The sequence below is a fragment of the Salminus brasiliensis genome, chromosome 16, assembly GCF_030463535.1.
Source record: "Salminus brasiliensis chromosome 16, fSalBra1.hap2, whole genome shotgun sequence".
Lineage (NCBI taxonomy): Eukaryota > Metazoa > Chordata > Actinopteri > Characiformes > Bryconidae > Salminus > Salminus brasiliensis.
In genome coordinates, this window is record NC_132893.1 from 26832992 (window position 1) to 26859445 (window position 26454).

Below are 26454 nucleotides of genomic sequence, written 5' to 3' on the forward strand. Positions count from 1 at the left end.
GGTATGGTCCATGTCCACCTCAGGCTTTCTGCATTTACATAGACCTCTAACTGCAATTTTAAGTTATCTACAGGCTTTTTTTTATACATATGGTACACTTTTCTATCTGATGCAATAATTACACAATTGTGATTATTAACCAACAGAATAACATTATCCTGTCTGTACTTCATGACAAAACATTCAAACAAACTGAAAACCTATCTACCAGTGGGGTGTCATGGCTTGGGCTCCAAACTTATTGGGCAGTGCTTCATCCTACAGTAAGACATGGATCCCAAACATACTACTAAGGTGTTTTTCAACAAACAGGAGCTGAAGATAGCTGCATTACTGCACCAGAGAAGATACCCAGCACCCTCCAGCAGTCATTGCATGCAAAAGCTACACAACACAGCACTAAATATGACTGCTTATTCCATGCCACACTGCCAATTTTTTTGACTACTGATTGTAAATGCAGATACAGGCCAGGTGAAACGGGGTGTTCTGCTCCGGGACTGAGCATGATCATTTTCTCCTCTGTGTGAACTCGAGCTTCTCTACTGCCCTCTCTGTTTCAGCTTTACTGGAGGAGGACGTGCTCCAGCTGCTCTTGTGTTTCTGGTGTTTCCTCATATCCCGGAGCAGAGGGGTTTCGCAAGAGGAACAGCAACACTGCGCTTCCTATCATGAGAGAAAGTTCGTTTCTGCTGCTTCAGATAACGACTGAAGACCATGAGGTTTAACCTCAACAGTGATGAAGGTCATGGTCACTTTTTCCTGTGAAATCTGTCCGTTTTTTGGGGATCTACAGTCTAGCAGAGAGTGAGTGAAGCTCTGAACAGGTGAGGAACGCTTGGCTCAAGTCTGCCAGGATTTGGACCCAACCCATTTATAGTAGTCTGAAATAATGTCTTTACTGAAGTCTGGAGATCAGACTGACTAGGCTGTACTTCTCTCTGTTGGATGTTTTGGATGAATACATTATGTTTACTAGGGATCATTAATCGGACTGATAATGCAGACCTCCCTGTTTATTATGGTCGTAGCTCTCCATGCAGTGTGTAAAGGTGAGTGTTTTTATATAATAATATTATTATTATTAGTTGTATTATTATTATTATTATTATTATTATTATTAGTTGTTGTATTATTATTATTGTTGTTGTTTGTATTATTATTATTTGTATTGTTCTACAAAAAAGTGATTTATGGTCAGGGTTTTTTTTTACTGTAACTTAGGCTATTGTTTATAAACACAATGGACCACCCAAGCTTACAGGAAAATACCAGTGTAATGAAGAAGAGGAGGGGAAATAACAAAAGGAACTTAGTAATGGTCTAAAAAAGCTGTTTAGGGGAAATGAGTCAATAAGTGCAAAAGAAAAGAGAAAGTAGAAATGTGTAAAGTAGCAAATAATGCATTAAGCCTGAGATCACTTTCAGCATTAAGCCTGGACTTCATCATCTGCTCCACCGCTGCCTAATGTATGGTTTAATGCAGGCTTTCCAAAAAGCATGTTAATGATATTTGCAATGTTGGCTAATAGGCATTTATGACTGCATATGCATGACTCTTCGATGACTTAACGCACTTAACGTTGTTTAATAATTCACAACCTCTTCCACACCAGGCCAGGAAATATGTGTAGTTTTCCCAAAAAACCAACTGGTGAAATATGGGTCGGATGTGGTGGTCTTGTTCAGAGCCCCCTTCAACAGCGACTGTCACAAAAAGACCGGCTTTGACCCCAGCAGAGTGTCCTGGAAACTAAACAATCAGATGATAGCAAAAGACTACTACAATATGACAGATAGCTCCACCTTCTCCGTGTCCATTCCGAATTTCTCTTTGACCACAGGAACAGTTGAATTCCTAATGGATGATAATGTGTTAAGTGGTACTCTCATACGGACATACAGTAAGTAGCCTGTCCAAGCTATTATTAGTGTTATTATTCGTTCTTGTTGTTGTTTTGTTGGTGTTTTTGTTATTCTGCATTAAATAATATAAAAAAAATAATGCAGATGAATGCTAACTGCATTAATGTGTTAATTAGCGGTTCCCCAGAATATCTCATGCATTGGAAGTATAAACGAACACCATTTGATTTGCACATGGGATCATGACCAATACACCACGGACACAAGCTACATAGTCATTCTGAAACAGTAAGTTCATTAGGTTCTTGCCAAATCCATGAAACATGATGGTACATATGTGTAATATTGCACTTATAAGTATGGTCATGTTAATTGAGCTGTTCTTAGTTGACGAGTGGGGATTAGCTGTTATCAGTACACTGAGCAACTAGTACTGTCCAGACTCATTAGGTCTATTATAGCATTGGCGTATAGCATCAACTGTAGTTACAACACACACTGTTTTCACTGTCCGTCAGGCTGTTATGTTAACCGTTTCATGCATGAATTATTAAATAACAGAGTTGTCTTTTTTCAAAGCCTGTTTTACCCTCAAGCAAGACCTAAACATGTCCAGTTGTTTTTTTGTTTTATATCTATTATTTTAATACACAAGATTCACATTAAGATACACAACTGTCCAATGATATCAATAAATGTTCTGTTTTAGTAGAAACGGCTCAGACCAAAGCAAATTTATTCTTTTCTTTTTTTTTTTTTAGCAAACATTAAAATTAAGTACTGTAAGCTACATGTTACTCATTTTCACCAGCTATTAATTCAATTTGTTCACTTGTGTGGAACAAATACTTAGTTTACAAGCCATAATTTAACATTATTTAAGTTTTCATGGCATTTCTGTAATATTATAATATCAATTTATGATCTAGTGTATGAGATAAAATATGACCAGAACATAAGAACAATGGTCAATGATTTCTATTAGAATATATATATATAATATTTGAAATAATGTAGCTAACTTTTTATTGAAGTTGTGTATATGAATGTAAGCACAAACACACACATTGATGAAACTTTAATAAAAGTATTCCCTACAATTTAGTTAATCAGACAATATTTTTTTGTGTATCTTGTGAAATCTTGTGGATTTTCCAGAGGTTCATTACCATCAGTTATTTTGAACTGATGTAATATTTCAGGGTAACAAATATTAATAAAGACAATGATTATTCAGCAACACAGTAAAGATTTAAGAGATTCCCCTCTATTAGTTTGGAAGATGATCTGATATAAATATGAATATATGTCCACTCCAGCAAACCATGCATGAAATAGTTAATCTTTTTGTGTTATCTTTAAATAAAAAAACATTGATAGAAAATAGTTCAAAAGTAGATTTTTTAAATTTACCAAAGATGCTTCTTACCCCAGAATATAAGATGAGCCTTGACCTTACAGTGAGGCAAGGAAAATAACTTTTTAAAATATATATTTTTAAAAAATAAAAACAAAATTGACTGCTAAACTCCTGTGCATATATGGTTTACAGTATTGGATTTTTCCACACTTTTCCAAACATTTTCTGCATTGTATCCTTTTATATATATATATATTAATATATATTACTCTTCTTATGGGTTGTTTTATTTACAGAAACGATAGGAACCACACCTACACATCTAAAGAAAAATCTTTTAAAATAGAAAATACTAAATTGATTTATGACAAAAACATTAGTATAACTGTGATTGCTAAGACTCCAGCTGTCGAAGCTCCCTCTGAAGAAGTTACCTATGCTAATTTTTTTGAAACAGGTACGTAATTGAAATTTTATGCCAGTTCAGTTGTTAAAATCGTTCTTATACACTGTATTTTTACAAACTGATATTTTACTCAAATAATTGAAATGATTAAATGTTAGTAAATAGCAAATATTTTGATACTTCAGAATTGATCTGCTACTTTATGTTAGATTTAAGATAAATTCACATTTTACAGTTTAAATGATTTTATTTTTTTTGTTTAACTGTGTTTTTGCACTTTACTGTGTACTTCTGTTTTGTGTTCAAACGGGTCACGATGCTCAGCTATGCTTATAGATGTACCATTCTGCAGCTTTTGAAAGAAAAAGCATTACATTTATCCAAATTTACTATGGTGAATTTACAGACACATGCACACCGCTGAGAGGGTTTTATGGCATGACAGCTTAAAGATTTTGTACTGTGCAGTGTGTTTCACACAAAGAGAAAACAATGTGTATAATGTGAAAATACTGAAGATAATACACACAATTTGGTTCTTTTGTTTACATGAGTTGTCTTTCTAAAATTAGCAAAGAGTGTGCAATGAATCATGTTTGTTTGCTGTCTTTAGTTCGGTTAGATCCACCGAAAAATATCACTGTGGAAGCTGAGCTGAATGGCCTCAGAGTGACGTGGAAGAATGAGTTAATCTTTAGTACCTCCTGTCAAGTGCGGTCCCTTGCAGAAGGTTCTGAGGTGAGTCACGCATTTGCATGATGTAGTCCTTAGTCATTAAAATATGCTTTCAGCAAATTCCTTATAATCTAATCCAGATGTGTTGGGAAACTGCATTCATATTTTCCTAGGTTGTAAATTTGAGCTTTGAACAAGTTAAGGCAGAACATGTGTGTGTTCAAACAAGGACATCAGAAATGATGCTGATTTGAGTAAATGCACCATTGTTTTGTTTGTTTTTGCAAAATACTGTTTTAATGGATTTAAATAAGTGGTGTCAATCTATTCAAAAGTTAATGCTGTTAATCACAACAACATTCTGTGAAGTTAAAATTCTAGCTAGCACATCCTTGAATTATTGAGCAGGAGAACAAATAAGTGTGTGGTTGGTGTGCCTACAAAATGTGTGGAGGAGTCCAGTTTTCTTTTCTTATAATATCTCAATGAAGTTTTGAGAACTTCAGCCTTGAACACAACAAAGCTCAGATAGAGAAAAAGCTTCAACAACTTTATTAGAGATAAATGGATGATCAGTCGTTGGGCTGAATTAAGCTAAGAACTAAGAGATGAGCAGCTGTGTGTGAAAGAGGGAGAGAGAGGGAGATGAGCGAGGGGTAAGAGAATTAGAGTTAGTTATGCGTTATATGTTAATGCATATTTTAGCATAAATTAAGTGTAATCTATCCTCTGGGCTCAACAGCAGTGTTAACATGGCTAAATAAAACTGCCAGTATGTCACTAGGCTCTGTAAAGTGAAGGACCTGCAAGAGGATATTGGGGACAAACTTGGTAAAATTATTAATTTGCGTTTAAAAAAAAGGTTAACACATTAAAATTGACAGCTCTAATTTTTTACATACATTATTTTATATATATTGTGCTGTCAAGTTGGGCTTCCTTGTCGAAGCGTGCTAGCATAGTATATATTGGTAGGATGGGCTCGAGGTTTGATAGGCTAAAAGAATACTCCTAGCAGAACTGTAGGAAAGATATTTGGGTAGCGTAAATCACTATATTAGGATAAATAAAGTCATTGAGGTATTTTTTTAAATAACAGTTTATATCACATAAAACAAAGACATTGATATGACACCTGTATGACAAACGCTATGCAGCGGATGGTGTTCCGGCAAAACTAGGCTTGCCCAGTCTTGTTTTAATAATAAGGTGACTATAGTTCATTTTAACCACTAAATCAAATTCACACACTACTGTGCTGTGTGCTGATGTTAGGAGGTTGTATATCACATCTGCGACTTTTTTCAACATCATGAAGACTTTGTGATCCTGATCCTAAAGTCTGTTACATACAATTTTTAAAAATTGAATCCAGTTTCAGCTCCTTTCAGATTTCTGAAAATCTGCTATGTTAATATGAATTATGACTGCCTTCAGCCAAAAAGCAGACCTTTGCTGCTCACATTCCCAAAGCAGCATCAAACATCATGGCGTGTTTAAGCTAGAAGAGGTGATGGGGTCTGTGGAATCAACTGCAAGTAAAATGCGTCATTTATCTTTATTGATCTTAACCAGCTTTTCCCAGGAACTGTAAGCAACAGACTTACTTTGTAGTCCTGCGCTGATTAGCTGGAAAACCTTGGAGCATTTAACCATTTAACCGTTTCCTTTTCTACACACTTAGTTTGCTGTTATTTTTACAAAAGTGTTGAAAAAGAGTTCATGACAAAAACACTGAAGGATTTAAAGGATCACAGAGTTTCCATGTAAAGTGTTTTAAACTACACAGAAAGCCTCTTCCTTTGGGGAAGCTTGTATTTGCTCTGTTGCTGTGCTGTTTTGTGTGTTTCAGTAAGTGTCTAGTGCAGACTTTGCTAATGGTTAAGTTTTTATTTTTCCGTACGAGTGAGAGCGGGACACGACACAAGGTAAAAATGTAACCTTGGGGAGTGCAAATAACACACGAGCTAGACGACCCGCCTGCTTCTTTCATATCAAAAGGGTCTTTTCTTTGGGAGAGTTGGGCTTAAGTTTTTTTTTTATTTTTTTTATCACAGACTATGCTTAAGGCTATACCAGCTACCTCAACTATAAAACTATATATAAAAAAAAAACTATGTGGAACAAACTGTAACTTGAACAACTTCTGCTCAGCACTACGCTACACATTTGCTGCAAATAAACTGAAGTAGTAAATAAACCGTTTATTTAAAAATGTATAAGTGTATATTTTTAGCTCCTCAACCTGTTGCAGTTAGTCAAGTTGGAACACGCCCAGTCACACAGCTTATATTCTAAGTAATATTTATTACTTCAGGGAATATTTTATAGTCACGCAAAACCAACTTAATAATGCTTATTTAGTCCTACCATATTTCTCTGTCTTTTAGCCTGTGGTGAAAGATGTGCCATATACTTCAGAGAGTACTGTTAAACTAACTGAGATGAAGGAGTGTACCAATTACTCTATCTCAGTGCGCTGCAAGATCTTTATCTGGGGTGAATGGAGCCAGAATGTAATACGTCTTACCCATCTCAATGGTAATATGGAACTTTTACATTTGGGAAAAAATGCTTGTTAAATTTCAAACATTATGTCACGTTTTCATGAGATTTGTAAAAACAAAGTAAAGCCAAATACCTTTACTCTTTATTTAACAGTCAGTAATGTAAAGTTCCATCTTTGGAGGTCGAGAAGTGTGACAATTGACAAAGGAAACAGAAAAGTACACCTAATGTGGAAGGTAAGAATGTTCTCTCAAAGGTTACAATGGTCATGATCTGAATGAAATTTATGTTCACTGTTGTTTCCCCCTCCCCTTTTCTTTTAGGGAGTCCCTCCATCATGTAAAGCGTTTGATGAGTATCGTCTCATTGACCAAACTTACAACTCAACCATGTTAAGTTTTGATCCATCCAGGAATCATACCTTTATTGATTTAGATGAAAACATGCACAGAATTTCTGTGGCCGCGTTCCGTAATAACAAGTGGCTCGGTGAAGCGTCCATTGAAATCCCTTCCATAGCAGAAGGTGAGAAGTTTGACCGTTCTTAAATGGTTCTTGTCTTGGTTGTTCATGTCTGACGGATTATACCAATTCTCCATGCTGTCTAAGTTTAGTTTTCTCCAATAGAGAACAGATCAATAGAAATGCTCTGAATACTTGGAATTAACTTTTCTTTTACATGAATTGCCATTCAGAGTTAAGAACATTTTGCCCTCTCCTGTAAAGTCATTTTGGAGACCCATGATTTCCATTGGACAGTGATGGTGTTGATACACTCCTGTAATTTAATTCATCTTTTTTTTTCACTTGGTCAGATTTTAATTTACCTCCAGTTACTAATGTCCAGATGTTTGCCGGTGGCGGTCAGATCTACATTACCTGGGACAAACCCAACCTCACTGTCAGTGGTTACATAATTGTCTGGAACACTACTGAAAGAAACCACATGTGGCAACAAACTGAAAAAACACATTTCTCTCTAAAAGGTTTTTGCACTTTGGAAATACTAGCTAGCATTATTATTGTCAGCTTTTGCTTTTTATTTAAACAAAGTGCTTCTTATGACCACAGGTAAAAACTTCACCCTCTACACCATATCTCTGATGCCACTCTATGAAAACAGCCCTGGAAGTGAAATCAAACTTCACAGTTATGCTCAAGAAAAAGGTGAGTTACTGCAAGGCCTATTTTATTTTTCGTTTGACAAAGGGGAAACCAGCTCACTTCTTATTCACTCTATTACACCAGAAGTATGACTGCAAAATGCTAGAGGGTGCACAAGAATGGGAATTAATGGAACTAAACAGCTAAAGTTGCTAATATTTGACTAGCCTTTAATTGTGGGTAGTGTGTAGTTTTTTAAAAAGTTTGTCTGATGTTTTTTGTTTTTTACTTTCTGAAGCAAACAGCCTTGGTTTTGGGGAGTATGAGGCTATCATTTAAACCACTGCATGTTTATTGGTGAGAGAACTGATTTAAGTGATTGAGTAAAGCAGTTTGCACTGGATACTAGATGAAAATATAGTAGACATTTAAAGACTGGGATTTGCAAGAGTTCATTTATGTAATTATCTAATCAGCTAATGAAGTGGCAGAAGTAACATGCATGACAGTATGCAGATATAAGCCAGCAGCTTCAGGTAATTCCAGCAGAACCAGCTGAATATGGAAGACATTTGATATTTTGAGGTTTTAGCGTGGCAAAATTGTTGGCACCAGATTGGCTGGCATGACCATGTCCTGCTGTATGGTCTGCTGATCTCCTGAGAATTTCAGCACAACAGACTTTAGAGTTTAGTCCATGTTGGGCTCCACTTATTGCAGCCAAGAACAGAAAGCTGAGGCTGCAGTGGGCAAAGGCCCACCAAAAGTGCACAGTTGAAGAGACCTTTGACCTGGTCTCATGAATTGTTCTGCTGTGGCTCATAGATGGTAGTGTCAGAATTCGGCACCAGCAACATGAATCCATGAACCTGGATGGACCACAAACCTAAACTGGTTTTATGGACATGACAGGGAGATCAGTGTTCTTCAGGGGCCTTTCCAGTCACTGGGTCTGAATCCGATAGAACACCTTAGGCATGTGGTAGAACCAGATTTTCACAGGATGAGCGCTCCTGAAAGAAATCTGCAGGATTTACGTGACGTAATCATGTGAACCTGGACCAGAATATTAAAAGACAAAGCGTTTACAACATCTTGTGGAATCTTGTGGACACATTTCACTGTATATAGTACAGTGACAAATACGTGCACCTTTACCTTTAAAAAATCTGCAGTTTACAAAATAGGCTTCCAGTACTGTATGTTATTTATATTAATGTCAGTGTGTACTGCTTTACTACTGAAAGGTTTTACCTACTTTAACCAAAGAGCTGATCAGCTTACCAACTATTCGGCACTCCTCCTTGTTTTGTACAAAAACAGAAAAGTACTGATATGTTTAGTTGTTGTTTTTTTTATACATCCCTCTTTCCAAAGTTAAAGTTAAATCAATTGGGGATGGTGTCCCCTGTGATGGTGTTTTTCAGTCAACTTTGCAGTTTGCTCCTCACATTACACCTGTTTATGTGCATAGTGGGAGGCTCCCCTAAAATCAGCTCTGCTATTACTAGAGTTCAGATGCTTTCAAATGTTTTCAAGAGTTTTCATTTTGCAGCCACAAAGAAGTACAGTGAGTTGTGTTAGATGATAAAAGATGCTTTATGGATAATGAAGAGGATGCCAACAGGTGAGGTCAGGCCCTATCCCTGAACCTAGGAGAGAGAAGGTCTTCTGCTTTCTACTTTCTAGGTCTTCTAGGTCTTCTACTTTGCCCCTCTGTGCAGGTCATGCTCTGATTCTGTGTATAAGTATTTCATGTGGATACATCCTGTGTATGACCACCCAGTTGACAGTATTGACATGTTTTATGATATCCTATGTCAAAAAAGGGGAAAAATGTCACCACAGACCCCCTTTTGTTTTTAGCTTTCTCTGCAGCGCCCTCTTGTGTCTTTATTTTGCATTCTCTGCTATCAGATGCCCAGGGCTGGTAATATTTACTGACATTTTTGAAATATTCCCATTTGATTCTTTAAGAAGTCTTGAGGTTTCCTTTTTTTCGAGGAATGTACATTTTGTACATTCTGTTCGGAGACTGCAAGCTTGTTAAACCGCACCGGTTTTCTCACTGAAACATCTGAATAGCCATTTCTTCTGTTTTCTCATAGATCTAGCAAAAGTGTCAAATATCAAAGCAGAGAAAATTAGCAGCAGGAAGGCTGAGATCCGCTGGCGGCCCATATTACTCACGGAGTGCTGTGCATTAGTTGTGAGCTACACAGTGTTTTATAAAACACAGAAAGAGGCTGCATTCAGAAGTAAGTGCAGTGTTGTCTGAGTCATCGAGTTGCATTCTTACATATTGTTGGTATGTTGATTCGAGTGTACAGTCATCCCTCTTTTTCTGCACAGATGTGAGTGTGGATAGAAATCAGCACAGTGTCATTTTGAATGACCTGAAGCCAAGCACATTGTATGAGGTTTGTGTCCAGGCCAATGCAGCGGCTGCCTCTTCAAAGATGAACTGTTACAGATTCTCAACAAAGCCATTCGGTAATCAGTGTTATATTTCATTTTTTGGCTGTGGTTACTGTTGGCATGGATTAATTACACTCAGTGATGCAAATGAATTCTTGCTTAATGTGGGTCTAAACACAGTGGGACAGGGTTTTTCCCCATGATTTAAGACTAAGCAATCAGGAGTGAGACTGGCTGACAGCCCAGAGCCCATACAACACATGCACACACAGGCATACTCATACACATTCATTTGGGCATAGACATTCCTCAGCAGTGTTATTAAATTCCTTAAAGTTACATGTTTATCATTGCTGCAAAAACCTTGCATCTCTGTTTTTGACATTTTATACATTATACATTAAGTATTAGGCCTTATCTAGAGACATACAGTATTGCACAGAGGCTTTAGGTACCTAAAGCACATTATTTAAAACTGTTGATCTCGGCATAAGTGCCTTTAGCAAAAAGACCTCCAGGATGCAGGTAAACATAAATACCATAAAAAAGAAAGAAGAATTTCTGCTTTAGAAGAAAGTAGTTGAGATCTTGTGAACTAGTTTGATGAACAAAGCTTGGTTCTTGGTTCTGGATCCTGGACGCCCCAAGGCATGCCAGCAGGATGTGTTCCCCAGATTATTCTGATTTTAGTTTTGTTGAATAAACCTTTTCACAGGTGCCTAAGATGTTTGCACAGTACTGTAGAATATGAATCTTACTGCGGTAAAACACTTACTCTGACCCTGACTTTCCCATTTGCAGGAAAAGACTACTTTATTGGGCTCATTGTGTGTGGTGTTGGTCTGACACTGCTGCTTGTCCTTGCTGTGCTCTTCACTGTGTTGTGAGTTCATCTTTCCCAGTTATTGGTGTTCCATTACTTCTTTTTCATGTTTGTTAACTGGAGGACTGTCCGGATCTAATGATTTCCTCATTGTATCTACAGACGAAAGGAATACCTGAGTGAAAAGTTTCCTGACCCACGATTTAGTTCTCTGTCTTTGTGGTCCTCACAGAAATGTAAAAATGTAGGTCTTTTTACGATTTTATGTTCTAGTCATATTTTTGTAAATATGTCAGTAATGGACTGAATGAAATGACAATTATACTGAATGCTGGTCATTTGTTCACAAAAAAAGGTAAAAGGGGTGTACATTGAGCTGTATTTCATCTCGTTGGCCATTTTTATCAGAAGCATCACAGGGACATTTTGTAGGTTACTCACATCAGCTTCCCTCTTCCCTTTCAATCAGAAGAGAACAACATAGGAACCTCATAGGAACACCATTTTAAATAAACATCTAGCCAACAGTGGTCATACGGTCCTATGGTTGAGACTAGAGGATGACTGACTCACTTACAGCATACACAAAAAAGATGAGCTATAGTGTCTAACTGTACACGCACAAGAAAGGTAGTGCTGATGCATACCATGTCAACATCCACATAATATCATATGGTCCCTGTGACCCTGCAAAATGCACCTATATATTGGGTGTTATTTTTGATAAAATGGCCAATGAGTGAAGGTATAATCTGGCAGCTCAGTATATGCATTAAATAAAGAATATATATTCTCATAATGTACTGTTTTTTGTTTGTTTTTTTTTCCAGCCCTGGACCCAACTACCCATGCATTGGGGCTGTGAGTCTGAAAAGATTCTCATATGTCAAGTAGAAGCTGAGGACAGAGATGTGGGTAAGCTGAAGGCCTCCACAGGCCACAACTTCACAATACAGGAAACAATGACGACGACACCAGAGAAAGAAAGCACTGCTCTGGTCAGGCCTAATCAAATGGAACTGGTATCTCATGGCAAGGAGGAAAGGAGGCAGCCTTTGCTAGCAGTGGACCTTCAGACTTCACAAATTCATCCTGTTCATACTCATTCTCCTTACAGGAACCAAACTCCTGCGACCAGCCCTGTGGACTCACCAACGAGAGTCTTCCAAGGAATTGCAAAACCTCGTTCTTCAGAAACAGAGACGCTGCTGAAACCAAAGCCACATAATACGGCCTTACTTGCCACATATGTGACAGTAGACATGTTTGTGCAGGGTAAAGGACCAAAAAAGCAAGGTGTGCAGTGAATGGTATGGTTGTTAGGACAATGATAAAGTGCCACCCTGCCCCTTGCTGAAAAAGTATACATGAAGTATAAGTACACTGAATTACCAGCTTTTTCCGGCAGCCTCACTACAGTTATTGTCTTAAACACTGCAGTAGTTACACTGAAATTCATGCTTTAATATTTCATATGATAGACAATTCTGGCTGTTGGCTTTCTAGTCCAATACTGTATCTTAAAGAATGGCACTAGTGTTCTCATTTATAGAGCTTGCTACTGTGTGTGCTGCTCTCTGAAGCACTTTTGTAAACACTTGTAATGGATTAAAGGGAAAGGGAGGAAAGGAAGAGAAGGTTTGTTTTGATAAATGAGGTTTTATTATTTCTCATAATGTCATTACAAAGTTTAATATCAGTGATGAACTTGTATGTGACATTATGGAAAAAGATACATGTGAAAAGGCATGCATTAAAATCCTCAACAGTCACTTCTGATAATGTAGTGTTCATTTTCTGCTGCACAAACTAGAAAACGTTTAATTAAGCAAATGAAACAGCATATCATGACACAAAAAGGTGCAATAATACTCCAGGAGCAACAGTGAATGTTGCAGCTTTATCAGATATTACGAACTATTTTGCTAAAATGCACAGTAGGGCTTTTGCATACTCTTAGGAAGTTGGTGTCCAAGTGTTAGTGGAGATTGAATTAAGATGGAATTCACACTAAACTTAATTCCAGACACGCTTAGGCTGCAGTCCTTTAACGGCCCATGCAGGCAAAGGCAAGAATTGGTATTCTTTCTTTAGGACTGAAAGCACTTGTGGCCACAGAATTGCAAAGCAGTCCTTAATGCACTTTTTAAAAACAATACATTCACATTACCTATCTTTACCTCTCAATTCAGTAAACCAGTGAAAGCAGTAATTGTATAAGTATTGCATATAGAATATATATTTATTAAAAAAAAGAACATTAAAATGAAAAAGAGCTCAATTTTCCAGGCACACGTCATTGGCGTGTTTTAAGCCTGATGACTGTAACAGTTTTGCTGATACAGCCACAAACCAACAAATTGATTCTGTTTCACAAAAACCTTGTATCTCTATTTTTGCTGTTTTTCATCAATTCATGATGAATAGAGCAAATCTTTTAAAACTGACTTCTATTACAAGTACAGAAGAACAGTTGGCATTTTGGAGATACGAGGTTCTGTGAGACAATGCTGAAATACATTTTCTTGGTTTAAGCAGCAGTTCATGTAAAGCCTTAAAAAGGCTGTTAAACTGAACAAAGGCACAGGATTGTGTTAACACTGAGAAGCAGCAGCGGTCACTGTCCTCTCACTGGGGTCGGTAGCCGTTTTGCTGCGGCATGTACCCAGGGGCGGGGCCTGGAGGATCCTCTGTAAGTGTGGGCGTGTCCTCTTCCTCCATTGGACTAAAGCAGCTTGGCTCCTCTGCCTCCTGCGGCTGCAGCTGCTCCAGGCCTCTTCCGCGTCTAAAATAAGAGTTTCTCTGGTGGCTGCTGCTGTCCAGCATATTCTCAGGGTGCTCCTCACAGTCCAAGAGAGGCTGTGTGGACTCTGATCGAATGAAGACAGGGGCTTGCAGGCTGGGGGTCTGACCCTTATAGCCGCTGGCCACCACTGAAGAATACTGCACCGTGCTGGCAGTGGTCTGGCCAGAGTCGCCCTCATCACTGTCGGAAACGCTCTGCCGCGGGGAAGACATGCAGGATGACCCGCCAATGCCGCTGCTGTGTTCTTCTGAAAAGTATTTGTCCTTCTTCAGTGGCAACATGGTTTTGTCCTCCTCGCATAAAGACTTTCTGTCAAAAACGTCCACCTCCACCACGCTCACATCAGGCAGTGTAGCTTCTTTTGGAGTGTCCGTCTGAGAGAAACCAGAGAGCTGTTAGCTTCTTATGGAATTATTTAAACTGAATTTTGGGTAGCATTCAGAATGGGTAAAAGAAACTCAAGGACACTGATTAGTTACTGCTGTCTTTCTATATATCATTCCTGTAATTATATATGGACCTTTTGTTCTTTTGCTTAAAAAAAAAAAAAAAAAAAAAAAAAAAAAAAAAAAAAAAAAAAAAAAAAAAACACCACCACAATACACTCTACCCTTCCAAAGCCTATATTTCCAAACTTTTAATTTCAGTCTTTTAAACTACACACTTTTTTTTACTCAATATTTAAATTTAGAAATTTAAACACCACCACCACCAATTGAAATTATATATATATTTTTAAAAGATTTTCCCTTTTTGGCCAACCGTGCTGACTCCGGTCGCTGGTAGCAAAGATTTATTAAGGTTTAAGGGAGTTTATGCCACTTTATTTAACTTTAGCTTTATTTTCTGTAGCTTCATTTTAGAATCATCTACACATAGGGCTGGGCAATTAATCAAAACTAACATTCAGAACCTGTAATCTCTATATAATGCCCATGTCGGTTATTTAGATTTGAAAAAGTCTGTAACCAAATGGGATATATTTTTTGTGACGCCACTGAAAATGTTAACAGTAGTGTAATTACAGATACAAATGATAAGAAGAAAAGCAAAGCAAAGCAACCCAAACAGCAGTCACCTTCAAGAAACCTAGGTAAAGAATACGAATTTACAAAACAATTAAATTGTCTTTGACACTGTGTAACCTGTGAGATCATCTGGTACCAAGTTCGAAATACAAACACAAGACTGTATAAACAGTAAGAAAGGATTCTGATCTTAGCTCACTCACCCTAATGGGACAGTCAGGTGACCAGGTAGCAATAGTGCTGTGGTGGGGGTCTGGAACCTGTGGCCATAAATGCTTCTTAATCCTAAGGAAATAAATGATCAACAAGCTCTTTAAGCTACAAACAGGTGGTAATTAATCATTAAAACATGCTCAAATAGTTGAGATGATTTCTAAAACAACTTAAATCATTACAATAAACAAGCTTTACATCTCTAAAGTGCACTTCCTTTTCTTGTAAATTCAATGGTGTGCTTCTGGTTAACAGCTTTCTTTTTCAAGTTAAGTAAAAAGCATGCTGGCACATGTCGTTGACTCACACTTCTCTGTTCTTGAGGGAGAACATCATTATGAAAACTATGAAGAACAGGAAGCCCAAGCATACAAACACAATGATCACCTCGATTTCACCAACATCTGCAGAAGAGATAAAAATACACACATCAGTCCAAACTAAATTAATAGTGAGGCATCATAAATTACTCAAGTTTATTTACCCACGATGTATATTACAATGTTAAAAGGCATTTTTTTGTTGGTGTCAGAACAATGAGTAATACGTTTTTCAAGCAGGCTTAAGGAAAGTACCTTCTACCAGTTCACACCTGAAATTCACACTTTTTTTTTTTTTTACGACTGCCTGTACACACCACATATGAGCGTTAAGATGTGTGAACTAAACTAAACTTTTTCAGTAAGGTCTGGGGTGCTGCTGTGTTTTGCCATGGAGAGTTTGTTGCACATTTTAACATTTTGCTAAAAAAAAAAAAAATCCAAATATAAAAAATAATAAAATCGAAGGAACACGTACCGTACTTCTTAGTGTACAAAATGTAATTGGAGCCGTTTACTGAGCCCATCTCATTTGATGCCATGATGTGTACCTCATACTTATTTTCGCTTGCCAGTCCAGTCAGCTTGTATGAGAGGACATTGCTGTCGACCACAACAGCTGCCAATCAGATCAAATGATGAGACAAAAAAGGTCATGAATAAGTCTTTGTATTCAGTACCAGTTAGAACACTATTGGTCTTGTGCAAGATTATCTAAATTCTTCTGGTCTAACCAAACACAACGTTCACATTCAGAACTGCTGAGTGAACAACAATCTTCACCAATCAATCCAACCCCGTTTCACTTACATTGCTCATTGTCTCCCGTTTTGTAGAAGATGGTGTAATTGGTGAGAAATCCTTGCTGACTAGCAATTGCAATCTCCTCCCATTTTAATAAAGCACTGTTCTTTTGTGTGTTGGTTCCAACAACAGAAGGACCCTTCAGAGGAGCTGGAATTATTAGGCAGATTGAGATGTTAACAACAGTGAAACAAAAAATTGGCAAAATTAATTTACCTCTAAACCATTCCTCTACACACAAAATGCATTAAAGGTGCCCTAGAATGGACAACTGTAATTCCAAACCCCCAAAACTTTCTCATAACAGTCTTGACTTGTTTTATTTACAAACCCACACAATTTACATAAACCCAGCTAACCCTAGTCAAAATCCATCAGCCACTTCAAAAGTATATGGTGGTGTTGATACTTTCAAGCTGTTTTCACGTATGAACGTATGAAGTTGCCTGTTCACACATACAGCGCACAGCTGGAGGTTTTCCGAGTGGGACACGTTCTCACTACAGAAAATGTTCCTTGTGCAGGAGACACAGCATGACCCACTGTGAATTCTCCATTCACACATGGGCTCAGTGGGACATTAACCAGACTATGCACTAAGGGGCTGGCAGTATAAAGTCCTGGTATTAAATGATACAACTGATCAAACAAAACATCTGCATTCACACATACAGCTCCTCTCTGTAATGTCCAGAAAAGTTCTGGGTTACCATGCATGTGTGAAAAGATTTTTAGGCAATTTCTGTTACTGCAGCCTTTCATGTACCAGTGTTTGTAGTAGGGCAATTTGAGGAAGCTAAAGCCATTAACGTGAGCAGATAACCAAGATAGTGGAGTGATCTGTGAGTACTCATGGTGTCGTAAACCAGACAATAAAAGCAGAGCTCACTGTCCACCATAAATGAAAAAAAAAGAAGAAAAAAAAGGTTTAGTTTGTTCGTTTTTTTTTTACAACAAACAAAATCACATTTTTACAATTTATACAACAACTAAAAAAATACTTAGCAAATCAAGGCCATTCTGAACAAATCACCAGTGAACAAAATAAATAACAAGACTATACAATTCAGACTCAAAAGATCACAGATAAATGTGTAAAGAATGTGAATGATACATACGTCCTTGTTGTAGATAAGCTTCTACAGTTGGTACATTTCTCCCTTGGACGTTGTAAAGCTGGCCTCTGAGCCTCTCTCGATAAATCGGATAGACAGATATGTTGTAGCGTTTGAATGGCTCAAAGTTACCTATACACGTAAAATTGTAAAATGTAGTTAGCAATTGTAAAAAAATAAATAAAAAAAAAAATCATAAAAATAAAAATAAATAAAAAACACACACATCACAGAGAATATTCTTAATATTATCTTGACAGATTTCAAAACAATCAAGCTTCATCAGTGCCACCATACTGGACACCACTCATTCCAGTGAGAACATTGTTTAAATTAGCATGTGATATGCCATATAAGTGTGGCACTTGCTTGTAAAAAAACATTATAATGTGCATGAAGTGAGCTGTAATGTGTGTGCTGCAATTACTTTAACAAGTCCGAGTTCTCACCTTTAAGATCTGTACTATTCATACTGCCCAACACTCTCTGCCAGTCCCTCTTTTTGTCTGGAACTGACACCCATTCAATCAAGTACTCATGGACAGGTCTGTTTGCCTCTGTGGGTATAAGCCACTCCACCCTCAGCAGCCCACCATGGACTGTGGAACGAATGTGGCCTACTCCTGAAGGACGATCTAGAATGAAAAAACAACAAAACCGCTCAGCTCACTGGCACTTTTATTTTCATTTATATTTACCTATGATGAATGATAATGATGTAGATGATGGATGACATACATTGCTTAGAGATCTTAAATGTGGTCAAGGGAGAAACCCCTACGGAATTGTTTGCAGTCATTTTGATATAAGCCCATTCTCCTTTTAAGTGGAACTGGTGCTCATTAGAATGAACAACTAGCCTCTGAGGACTGAACCCATCTTCTTCAATTGAAAGGTTATATCCTAATATTTTTCCGTTAGACCTCACAGGCTCCTGCGCCATAACACAGAATCAGAAATCAAAATGGTTAGCGTCCATACAGAATAACTAATCAATGAGAAACAGTAGAACAAACAAATAATTCTAATAAAAATAAAAAATAAAAAAATAAATACATACTGTAAAAATGAGCATTTTACCTTCCAAATCAACGTCACAAGTCCGTCATCACCCCCATAAACTCTCCACAGATCTGGTCCCCGTTCAGGAACTAAAACAAACATACAACAACAACAAAAAATTTAATAGAATGAGCAATCCATGAAAAGTATGGTTATATATACTTTTTGTTTGGAATCTACAATATTTGCATGACACTTCCTCAATGGATCAACTTTAAATATTAAACAACAATTGGTGTAGCAACTCCTATTATCTTTTTTTGTTCTACATCCATATTCAACTGCAACTCACTTGCTTCTGGGGTACGAGCGGTCACGTTGTGACTCCAGTCACTCCAGTAACCAAACTCTTTATGGTGAATGCTGCGCATCTGAACCACATATTCAGTGTATGGCTGAAGGGACTGCAGCCTGAAGGATTCTGTATAAGCTTTAGTGGCATTCTGGGATACCTAAAAGAAAAAGTTCAAACTCAGAAAACACGTAAAATCACATGAAAAATGGCTAACCGAAAACTTGTTTAACTCATAGGCAGACAGCCATTTGTGGTAATAGCTTAAAGTACCAAACTAAGAAACCATGCAGCATCTTCAGCAAAAGTTGAAATCGTATTGAATGGAGTTAATATACAATCTACTCTACCTCAGAAAACTCAGTTTGAATATTAGAGAGAAAAAAACTTAATTAAATTCAAATTTGATGATTAATGATTTAATTAGTTTCATCCTTCAGTCCACAACTACAAAGTACTTAGGATTACATTTGTCCAGTTGACGAATCCTGCTTGGCAGTATCTGATGTTGTACATGAGTTGAAAGGCTGTTCTGTGAATGGGATGTGTCCAGTTCACCATTAAAGATGTTGGAAAGTTGCTTTCAGGAATAATCTTCAAATTCGATGGCGGATTTGGTTTCACTTGGAGAGGAAAAAAAACAACAAAAAAACAAAACAAAAAAAACAGGCATTTTAGACATTTTTTAACTTCACTCGTAACACGTCATCTTCAAAAAATCAACTTTTCTCACATACCAAAACATTCTGCCTCTTTCTTCAGTTCTTCTGAACTTTCATTCCCCAGTGCATTCCTCACTTCGACCCAGGCATTCAATTCCATATGATTTGGAAAAGTCCCTAAATTGACGACGAGTTTGTTAGTGAGAGGCTTGGTACTAGAAGAACTGTGACGTTTCTCTGACAATAGAGCCCTGCAACAGAGAGGAACAATAAAGTGTTAATAAACAAAGTTATGCAGAAATATTTATGTTTGAGACTTTCTCTCAAATCATTTATTAAGGGAAAGTAATGAATTTCATAGATGTGAGTTTAAGAGACATTTATACTTTTTATAAGGATTACAAAACAATTCATTACTATTCACTTTAAGCACCCAAACGAACCCTGCATAGAGGATATAGGTGGTGGGAATAAGTGGATCTCTGGTGCCGGGATCCCATGAACATGTTAAACTGGGTGACATCCTGTCGCCATCTTGAACCACTATACAAGTCAGATTGTTAGGCTTTAAGGGTTGATCTGAAAGACATCAATGTCACCATTTTGTCAGTAACAGCAAAACTGTCATGTCTTTGAATGCATCAGCACATAATGCATTCCTAAAATGAATAAAATACAGTACAATAAAATTACAGTTTTCATATCATATCAAATATATTTAGAAAGAAATACATACACACACACATAATATATATATATATATATATATATATAAAAACCAAAAAACAACTCACATCCCATAGAAAGGTAGATCCCGTATGTACATGGAGGTTCATATGACGGACTTTGTTTGGAAGCACTACACTTTAATGGGCTTTTCATGCCAGTGCTGATATTCAAAGTAACAGCAACAGCTGATTTGTTGATTTTCTTGTAAAACTCCCGAGGAACAGAAACATTTGCAAAAAACCATTCAATGTCATCTGCAGTGTAACGTGAATCCTCCTGAAGCAAACATGTAGCTGTGAATTCCTTTCCCAGCTCAACCGGAATGTGTGTTGGAGAGTCTGGTTGTATTTTTGCACAACTTTGAATAGAACCTGGGGACAGAAGGAACAATCCATTTTAGACTGAAAGTCACAAAGTACAAATTACACAAAAAGCCAGCGATCCCAGATCAACACATTCAGAAGTGTGGAATCCATAACTCATTTTCCCATTACAGTTGCTGTTGCTATGCCCGTCAAATGTTAAACTCAGGCCATTTAACAGCACCCAGATAGGGGTGGGCGATATGGTAAAAATCATATCACAATATTTAATTTATCTTTATTTCCATGATACATAATTTTTATTGTGATATTTTGACAAAAGTAAATGAACACGCACAAGTAGCTGCAGATTTAAAAGCAATCCAAATTCTAGTCCATATAAGTTTTATTCCTGTCACAATAAACAGGACTAATTACACTGTCTGTAATGAAACATGCAGTTGCTCAGTGTTCTTTAAGCCTTGACGGTATCCACAATATGCTCAAAAAACGATATCACAATAATAAAACTGATCATGATATAACAAAATACTGTAACACTGCCATGTGAAGCTTAAAGGTTCTAAAGTACCACACAAGTTTTAACATTTAAGAAAAAATTTATTATTCCAAAACAATCTGGCTTTCCAAGATTTAGACATACAGATCAGTTAAGACACATAAGGCTGAAAATGAGCAAACTACAAACAGACAAAAAGGATTCTGAAAATCAGATTTACATTAAATTAACCCAGACACAGCTTTTAGACCTGGTGTTAAACCCTCAAGATTTCATGTCTAATAAGAAGGTTGGACATTGTGTCAATCATTATTGTGCAGGCGGTCGGTGTTCTGAAAAGCAAAGATATATCTCAGCTGCCACTCAACAGCAATTTCTCACTCAAATATACTGCTTATTTTATACTGTAATTTTCCATACCATGACAAGAATTTGCTTAAAATGTAAAGTTTGAGGCCAAATGACAGTATCATTTCCTGTACAGTTTATCTGCAGCTCAATAATGCAATGTGTTATGATTAACACAGGATATCTTCATGTGATCTGACAGCATCACACTTTTCTCCACTTCTAAGTCTACGCACGTATTACAGTAGTCTGCTTACCGACTGCAAAGCCGAAGAAGATACAGGAGATGAGCAATAAAGGTTGTAGTGAAGTGCCCATTGTGATGATTGCCAGTGCCTGTAAAAATGAAAATTGTATTTATATCAAATCACTAAATAAAAATGAAAAGAAATGGAAAACTTCTAAAAGGAGCAGCGTGAATCAAGATACAGCAAGTATGAAGTGACTCACAAACGAAACAAAAGACCTGGCACAAAGAGGAGGAAGGAGAGGTTATCATTGCTTTACATGTAGTGCTAACTCAGACCACAGTCACTATTTTAAGAATCACATGGTTACAAAAGACTTCCCCTTGTTAAAAACACTCAAAAGATCAGTTTCTAACTGTAACAGTAAACACACATTCAGATTTTCTTCACACTTGTACAGGTGTTTAAATATAGTAAAGTGAGACAGACAGCTTATGTAGGCGAAATCCTTCAGATCTTATGATGGTGTGTGTGTGTGTGTGTGTGTGTGTGTGTACGCCAGTTAGCCTTCTGCAAGCAAAGCTGGTTGTTTTTATGGTGGTGAAAATCTTTTTGCAAATGTTCATTTGTGGAGGGAAAAAATAAAATCCAATTTTATATATATATATATATATATATATATATATATATATATATATATATATATATATATATATATATATATATATATATATATAAACTGAAACTGAAAACCGCCTGTATTGGTAAGTTATTTTACAGCTGAGTTGTCAGAAAGGACTGCTTTCGGTTCCTCTCTAAATTCTGCAGTGAGTAGATTTCTACTCCAAACACAGGCTCAGCTACTAACAAATGTATTCTTTAATTGCGGACAATGTGTGAAGAAAAGAGAATCTATAACAATTTCAACCATTTCATACACAACTCAAACTCAAGTTCAGCACGTGATGTGTTTTTATGATGGAAAATATCTGTCTTATGTCTTGTAAATGATATTATAAATAATGTTTATTGGATATTATAAATTATTAAATACAGATATTATTACACTTACTTACACTTTACTTAAATACCAATATATGCACATGTTTATTCAGTATTGTAATTTATCTGCTTTGTATTCAGTATTGTTATTTAGCCCCTGTTGCACATTATTAATTCTTTATTATCTATTTTTACTTAAATAAAGAGACCATTAGTCTTAAAGGATAAATCTCAGAAGTGGTACTGAAGCGGCCATCAACAAATCAAAAGGAATGAATAAGTAAATGTTACTAAATGTGACAAAAGTTAAAGACAGATCATTTGTTCTCGCTAAAATACTCAAACAGAAGTAAAAGTATAATTTTTAATACAGAGTAAAACAACTCAGCCAGTTTTGAAATTTTTACTCATCAAAAGCTTGAATATCTGGATTTACATCACAATTTATTTAAGCTAGAACGTTCAGTGAGAACTGTGCAAGGGCAGAAAAATAAGATGTCCTTCCCCCAAAAACACAGACATGTTCCCTTTGCCTGGACAAATCAAAGCAAGGTAACTTGCTTATCAAACCCAGCTTCCAGACAAAACAAAGGTTACTATACATCCAGATTTGCAGGACACAATCTGAAATAACTGAAAAACAGTGCTGTCACATATCATTATATGTATAAAGCTGGGCATATGACAAGATACCAATGCAGCTATAGAGCATTTCTAGGAGTAACATCCTGTTCATTAATGCTGATTTAACACCATTTTGAAAACATAAGCACTCAGGAGCTTTAGTGCAGAAATATACTTGTCTAAATATGCAGTGCTGAACAGTGGTCAGTCATTCTATTACCCACATTACAGTAGAAAGTTTAATGTGGGAAATTAAAATGTTCAATATTACTCAACATGTGGGTGTGTGAACTGCAGTGTTCTGCTTCCCTCTTTATGGATGAAAACAGGAACCTGCTCAAATCCCAATGCACTGCTGCGCTAATGCACGTATACCTACACTGCATGTACAAAAGCATTTGGACACCTGCTCATCCACTGTTTCTTACAAAGTCAAGAGCATTAAAAAGGTTTATCCTTTGTGTCTCTAGTGTCCAGGGAATGCTTTCTACTAGGCTGTGGAACTTTGCTGTGTGACTGATTCCTTCAGCATTCAGCGACAAGCGAATGTCTGAGGTCAGGATGTTCTCATCCAAAAAGTCCTGGATAGAGCACCATCATTCCAGAGAGGTCAGTTTCACTGCTCCACAGCTCAATGCAGGGGGGGCTTGACAGCCCTCTAAACAACACCTGGCAGTAGGCATGGTGGCAAGAAGGCCAATAGGCTCATGCTGAACTGCTCCAGGGAGTCCTATTCTACTGCCAATACTTCTCTTATGGGTAGTTGACAAGCAGTGCATGTATGTGCACTTGCACATCTGTATCAGCAATGGGTTCACTTAAAGCAGCTGCACTAATTAGAAGGGGTGTCCACAAACATTTGAACAGGTCATATGTATGAGGCACTGTACTTGATGCTTATAGTAGTTGTTGTAGTAGTGTAAATAGATAGATAGATAGATAGATAGATAGATAGATAGGTCACTTTATTTATCCCACAGGGAAAGTCAGTTTTTACAGCAGCAAAATCAAACAAGAGAGCAGCATGATAGAGGCATAAAAGCGTAAAAAGTGATTGTAGTGCAGTAATAATTACATTAATATAATGTAATATACAGAATGAATTATGTGTAATGTAACAGTGCAGTAATTACATTAATATAATGTAGTGATGTAAGGCATCCTGGGGTATCATTACAGTATAGAGTTTTAAAGTGGCAGTGCAGATGACAGAGCTGTGTGGCAGTACATACTGATGAACAGAATAGTGTCCGATTGATATATCTATATTATATATATTAAATATATGCATAGCACCTTTAGCACTCCCTGCATTTACTTTCATATAATCTCTTAATGTATTAAAATCTCTCATTTGTCCTATTTGTCTCTTTTCTTCATGTAATAATCAACTTAGCTGTCTATTAATCTAGCTGGCTATGTCTGTCTAGCAAACCCATATTCTCCCATAAGAGAACCCAAACAGCTGTCAGTGGTGGACCATGAGTAAGCGAACTGACGTAGCTATAGATTTATCATTAGCTAATAATTAATTTAATAATTTTAACGAAGTGGCAGTTAGCTATCTAACTAAAAAAGAAGTTAATAGGTTTAGGATATTAATTTGTAGCTAAGCTAATTACATCTTTTTCAGATAGCAAGCAAGCTAGCTACCGAAAAGCCGTATCAACAGCACCACGTTAGCTAGCCAGCTAGCTTAGTCTCTAGATAACTGATTATTTTATATTTAGCAGATGCCATTCATTACTTAAAGGGCTTCTGGTTGACAAGAAGTCGATGGGACCCTTCCTTTATCTAGCTAGCTATACCTCGAGATAAGCCTTAGCCAAGTTAGCTGGATGGAAAAACAAGCGACGCTAGCAAACACTGTCAGTGCTAGCGTAGCTCTGTTAGCCAACATCGCTTAACGTTACCTTGGGTCGCGGCGGTTTCCTTCAGTACATCCCCCCTGACGTGTCTTGGTTAGTAACTTACAAGCTTCAAACGCTTCTAATGGAGGTCCTAAGACGCTTTAATGTGCCTAATTAACCTCTTCTTGTTTTAATACCATCCTGAGATGTTGTGCGCGATCCATCAATTCCTTCGCTCAAGTTGCCAGCCGGATGTCACGTTGCTAAGTTACGCGATTTATAAATCACCGCGAGCGGTGTTCGTCCTCGCCCGTGAGGGTACGTATGTTTTACAGATCTGCGGAAGGCGAAGAGGCGGAAGCAAGCGCTTATGAATGAAGGAGATCGGACGTCTGTGATTGGGCTGTTGAGCCGTCAGTCTGTGAAAAGTGGTCGCGTCAGACTGTTTCTATTACATTTCCAGTTATTCTCCGCCCTGCTGCCCGAAATCGCCCTTAGAGCAGAAAAGGGAGGGCTGGCGGCTCAGGAGGAATAGCAGACATAAAGAAACAGAGGAAATGATCCTTCCGCGAAACAGTGAGTCAGTGTGAAATGACTGGAATGCCTTTCCAGCGAACCCTGCCCCAGTCTGAGGTGTCTTGGTAGAACCAGTGGAGCGATGATGATGGTGTGAACATGGTGTGGACTTTTATTAGGGAATTGGCTTTGATTTCAGTGTTTGCCATTATACAATCACTTCACATTCAGTGTGCAGATTTGTACAACTTTAAACACTTGATCTTTACAAAAAATAAAACACTTATAACATACTCATATTTCCAGATTGGCCACTTTACAGGATAAGGAAAAAACTTTTATTTATTATTATTTTTGAAGTCATTTTGGAGCATTTCTGTTGGTCCATTCTTAATGAAATTTCAGCACAATTAAAATGTAATGAACGTGAAGTAGACCAAATATATTTTGAAATGTCCAAATTAATAATCAGACCAATGTCACACACAAATATAGCCTTTCACACATATACATTAGGACTGAAACGTGTCCTCATTTTTTTTTAAGCTAGCTGACTTGAAAATAAGAACTGAATATTTGGCTATATAGGCTTTTACGGTTATTTATTGGTCTAAGTAATTGAGTATATGTTAATGTACTAATTTAGCTGCATAGTTTTAAAGGTATTTAAGTCCCTCCCACCCTCGCACATACACACTGCTATGGTCCTACAACTTAGGTAGGCCTACATGATAAGGAAGCTCCCTGGCCACAACATCCTTACCATGGTGGATTCTCAAAACCTAAAGTATGGTCACCCTACTTTTATTCAAGATCTTTGGCTGGCTAGATTGCTTAGTCAATTTGGGGGAAAGGTTGTATTATTTATGTGCAAAAATGTGGTTACTTTATAATAATAGACAAATCCCTCTGG

At 37.2% G+C, this 26454-nt stretch overlaps 2 protein-coding genes across 3 annotated transcripts; one reads left to right on the plus strand and one right to left on the minus strand.

Annotated features, from left to right (window-relative positions):
• The first annotated feature begins 638 nt into the window (after positions 1-638).
• On the plus strand, positions 639-12932 carry LOC140536607 (interleukin-31 receptor subunit alpha-like). Of its 2 annotated transcripts, none has more exons than XM_072658518.1 (16): positions 639-827; positions 980-1052; positions 1602-1904; positions 2043-2154; positions 3523-3683; positions 4246-4370; positions 6698-6848; positions 6969-7051; positions 7139-7340; positions 7631-7801; positions 7887-7982; positions 10028-10177; positions 10272-10412; positions 11139-11220; positions 11323-11404; positions 11991-12932. In XM_072658518.1, the coding sequence occupies exons 2-16, from the start codon at positions 1001-1003 to the stop codon at positions 12465-12467; spliced, it is 2388 nt and encodes a 795-aa protein (XP_072514619.1). In that variant the 5' UTR covers positions 639-827; positions 980-1000; the 3' UTR covers positions 12468-12932. The 2 variants fall into 2 exon arrangements, with proteins under 2 accessions (XP_072514619.1, XP_072514620.1); XM_072658519.1 differs by having other exon boundaries at positions 1617-1904.
• On the minus strand, positions 12800-25284 carry il6st (interleukin 6 cytokine family signal transduce). The gene is made up of 16 exons (XM_072658517.1): positions 25089-25284; positions 21619-21697; positions 20257-20562; positions 19906-20041; positions 19538-19713; positions 19269-19423; positions 18801-18960; positions 18527-18597; positions 18185-18380; positions 17896-18081; positions 17450-17578; positions 16338-16481; positions 16006-16146; positions 15515-15611; positions 15198-15279; positions 12800-14340 (listed from the first exon to the last, which is right to left on the minus strand). The coding sequence occupies exons 2-16, from the start codon at positions 21677-21679 to the stop codon at positions 13789-13791; spliced, it is 2592 nt and encodes an 863-aa protein (XP_072514618.1). The 5' UTR covers positions 21680-21697; positions 25089-25284; the 3' UTR covers positions 12800-13788.
• Between the last annotated feature and the right edge of the window lie 1170 nt (positions 25285-26454).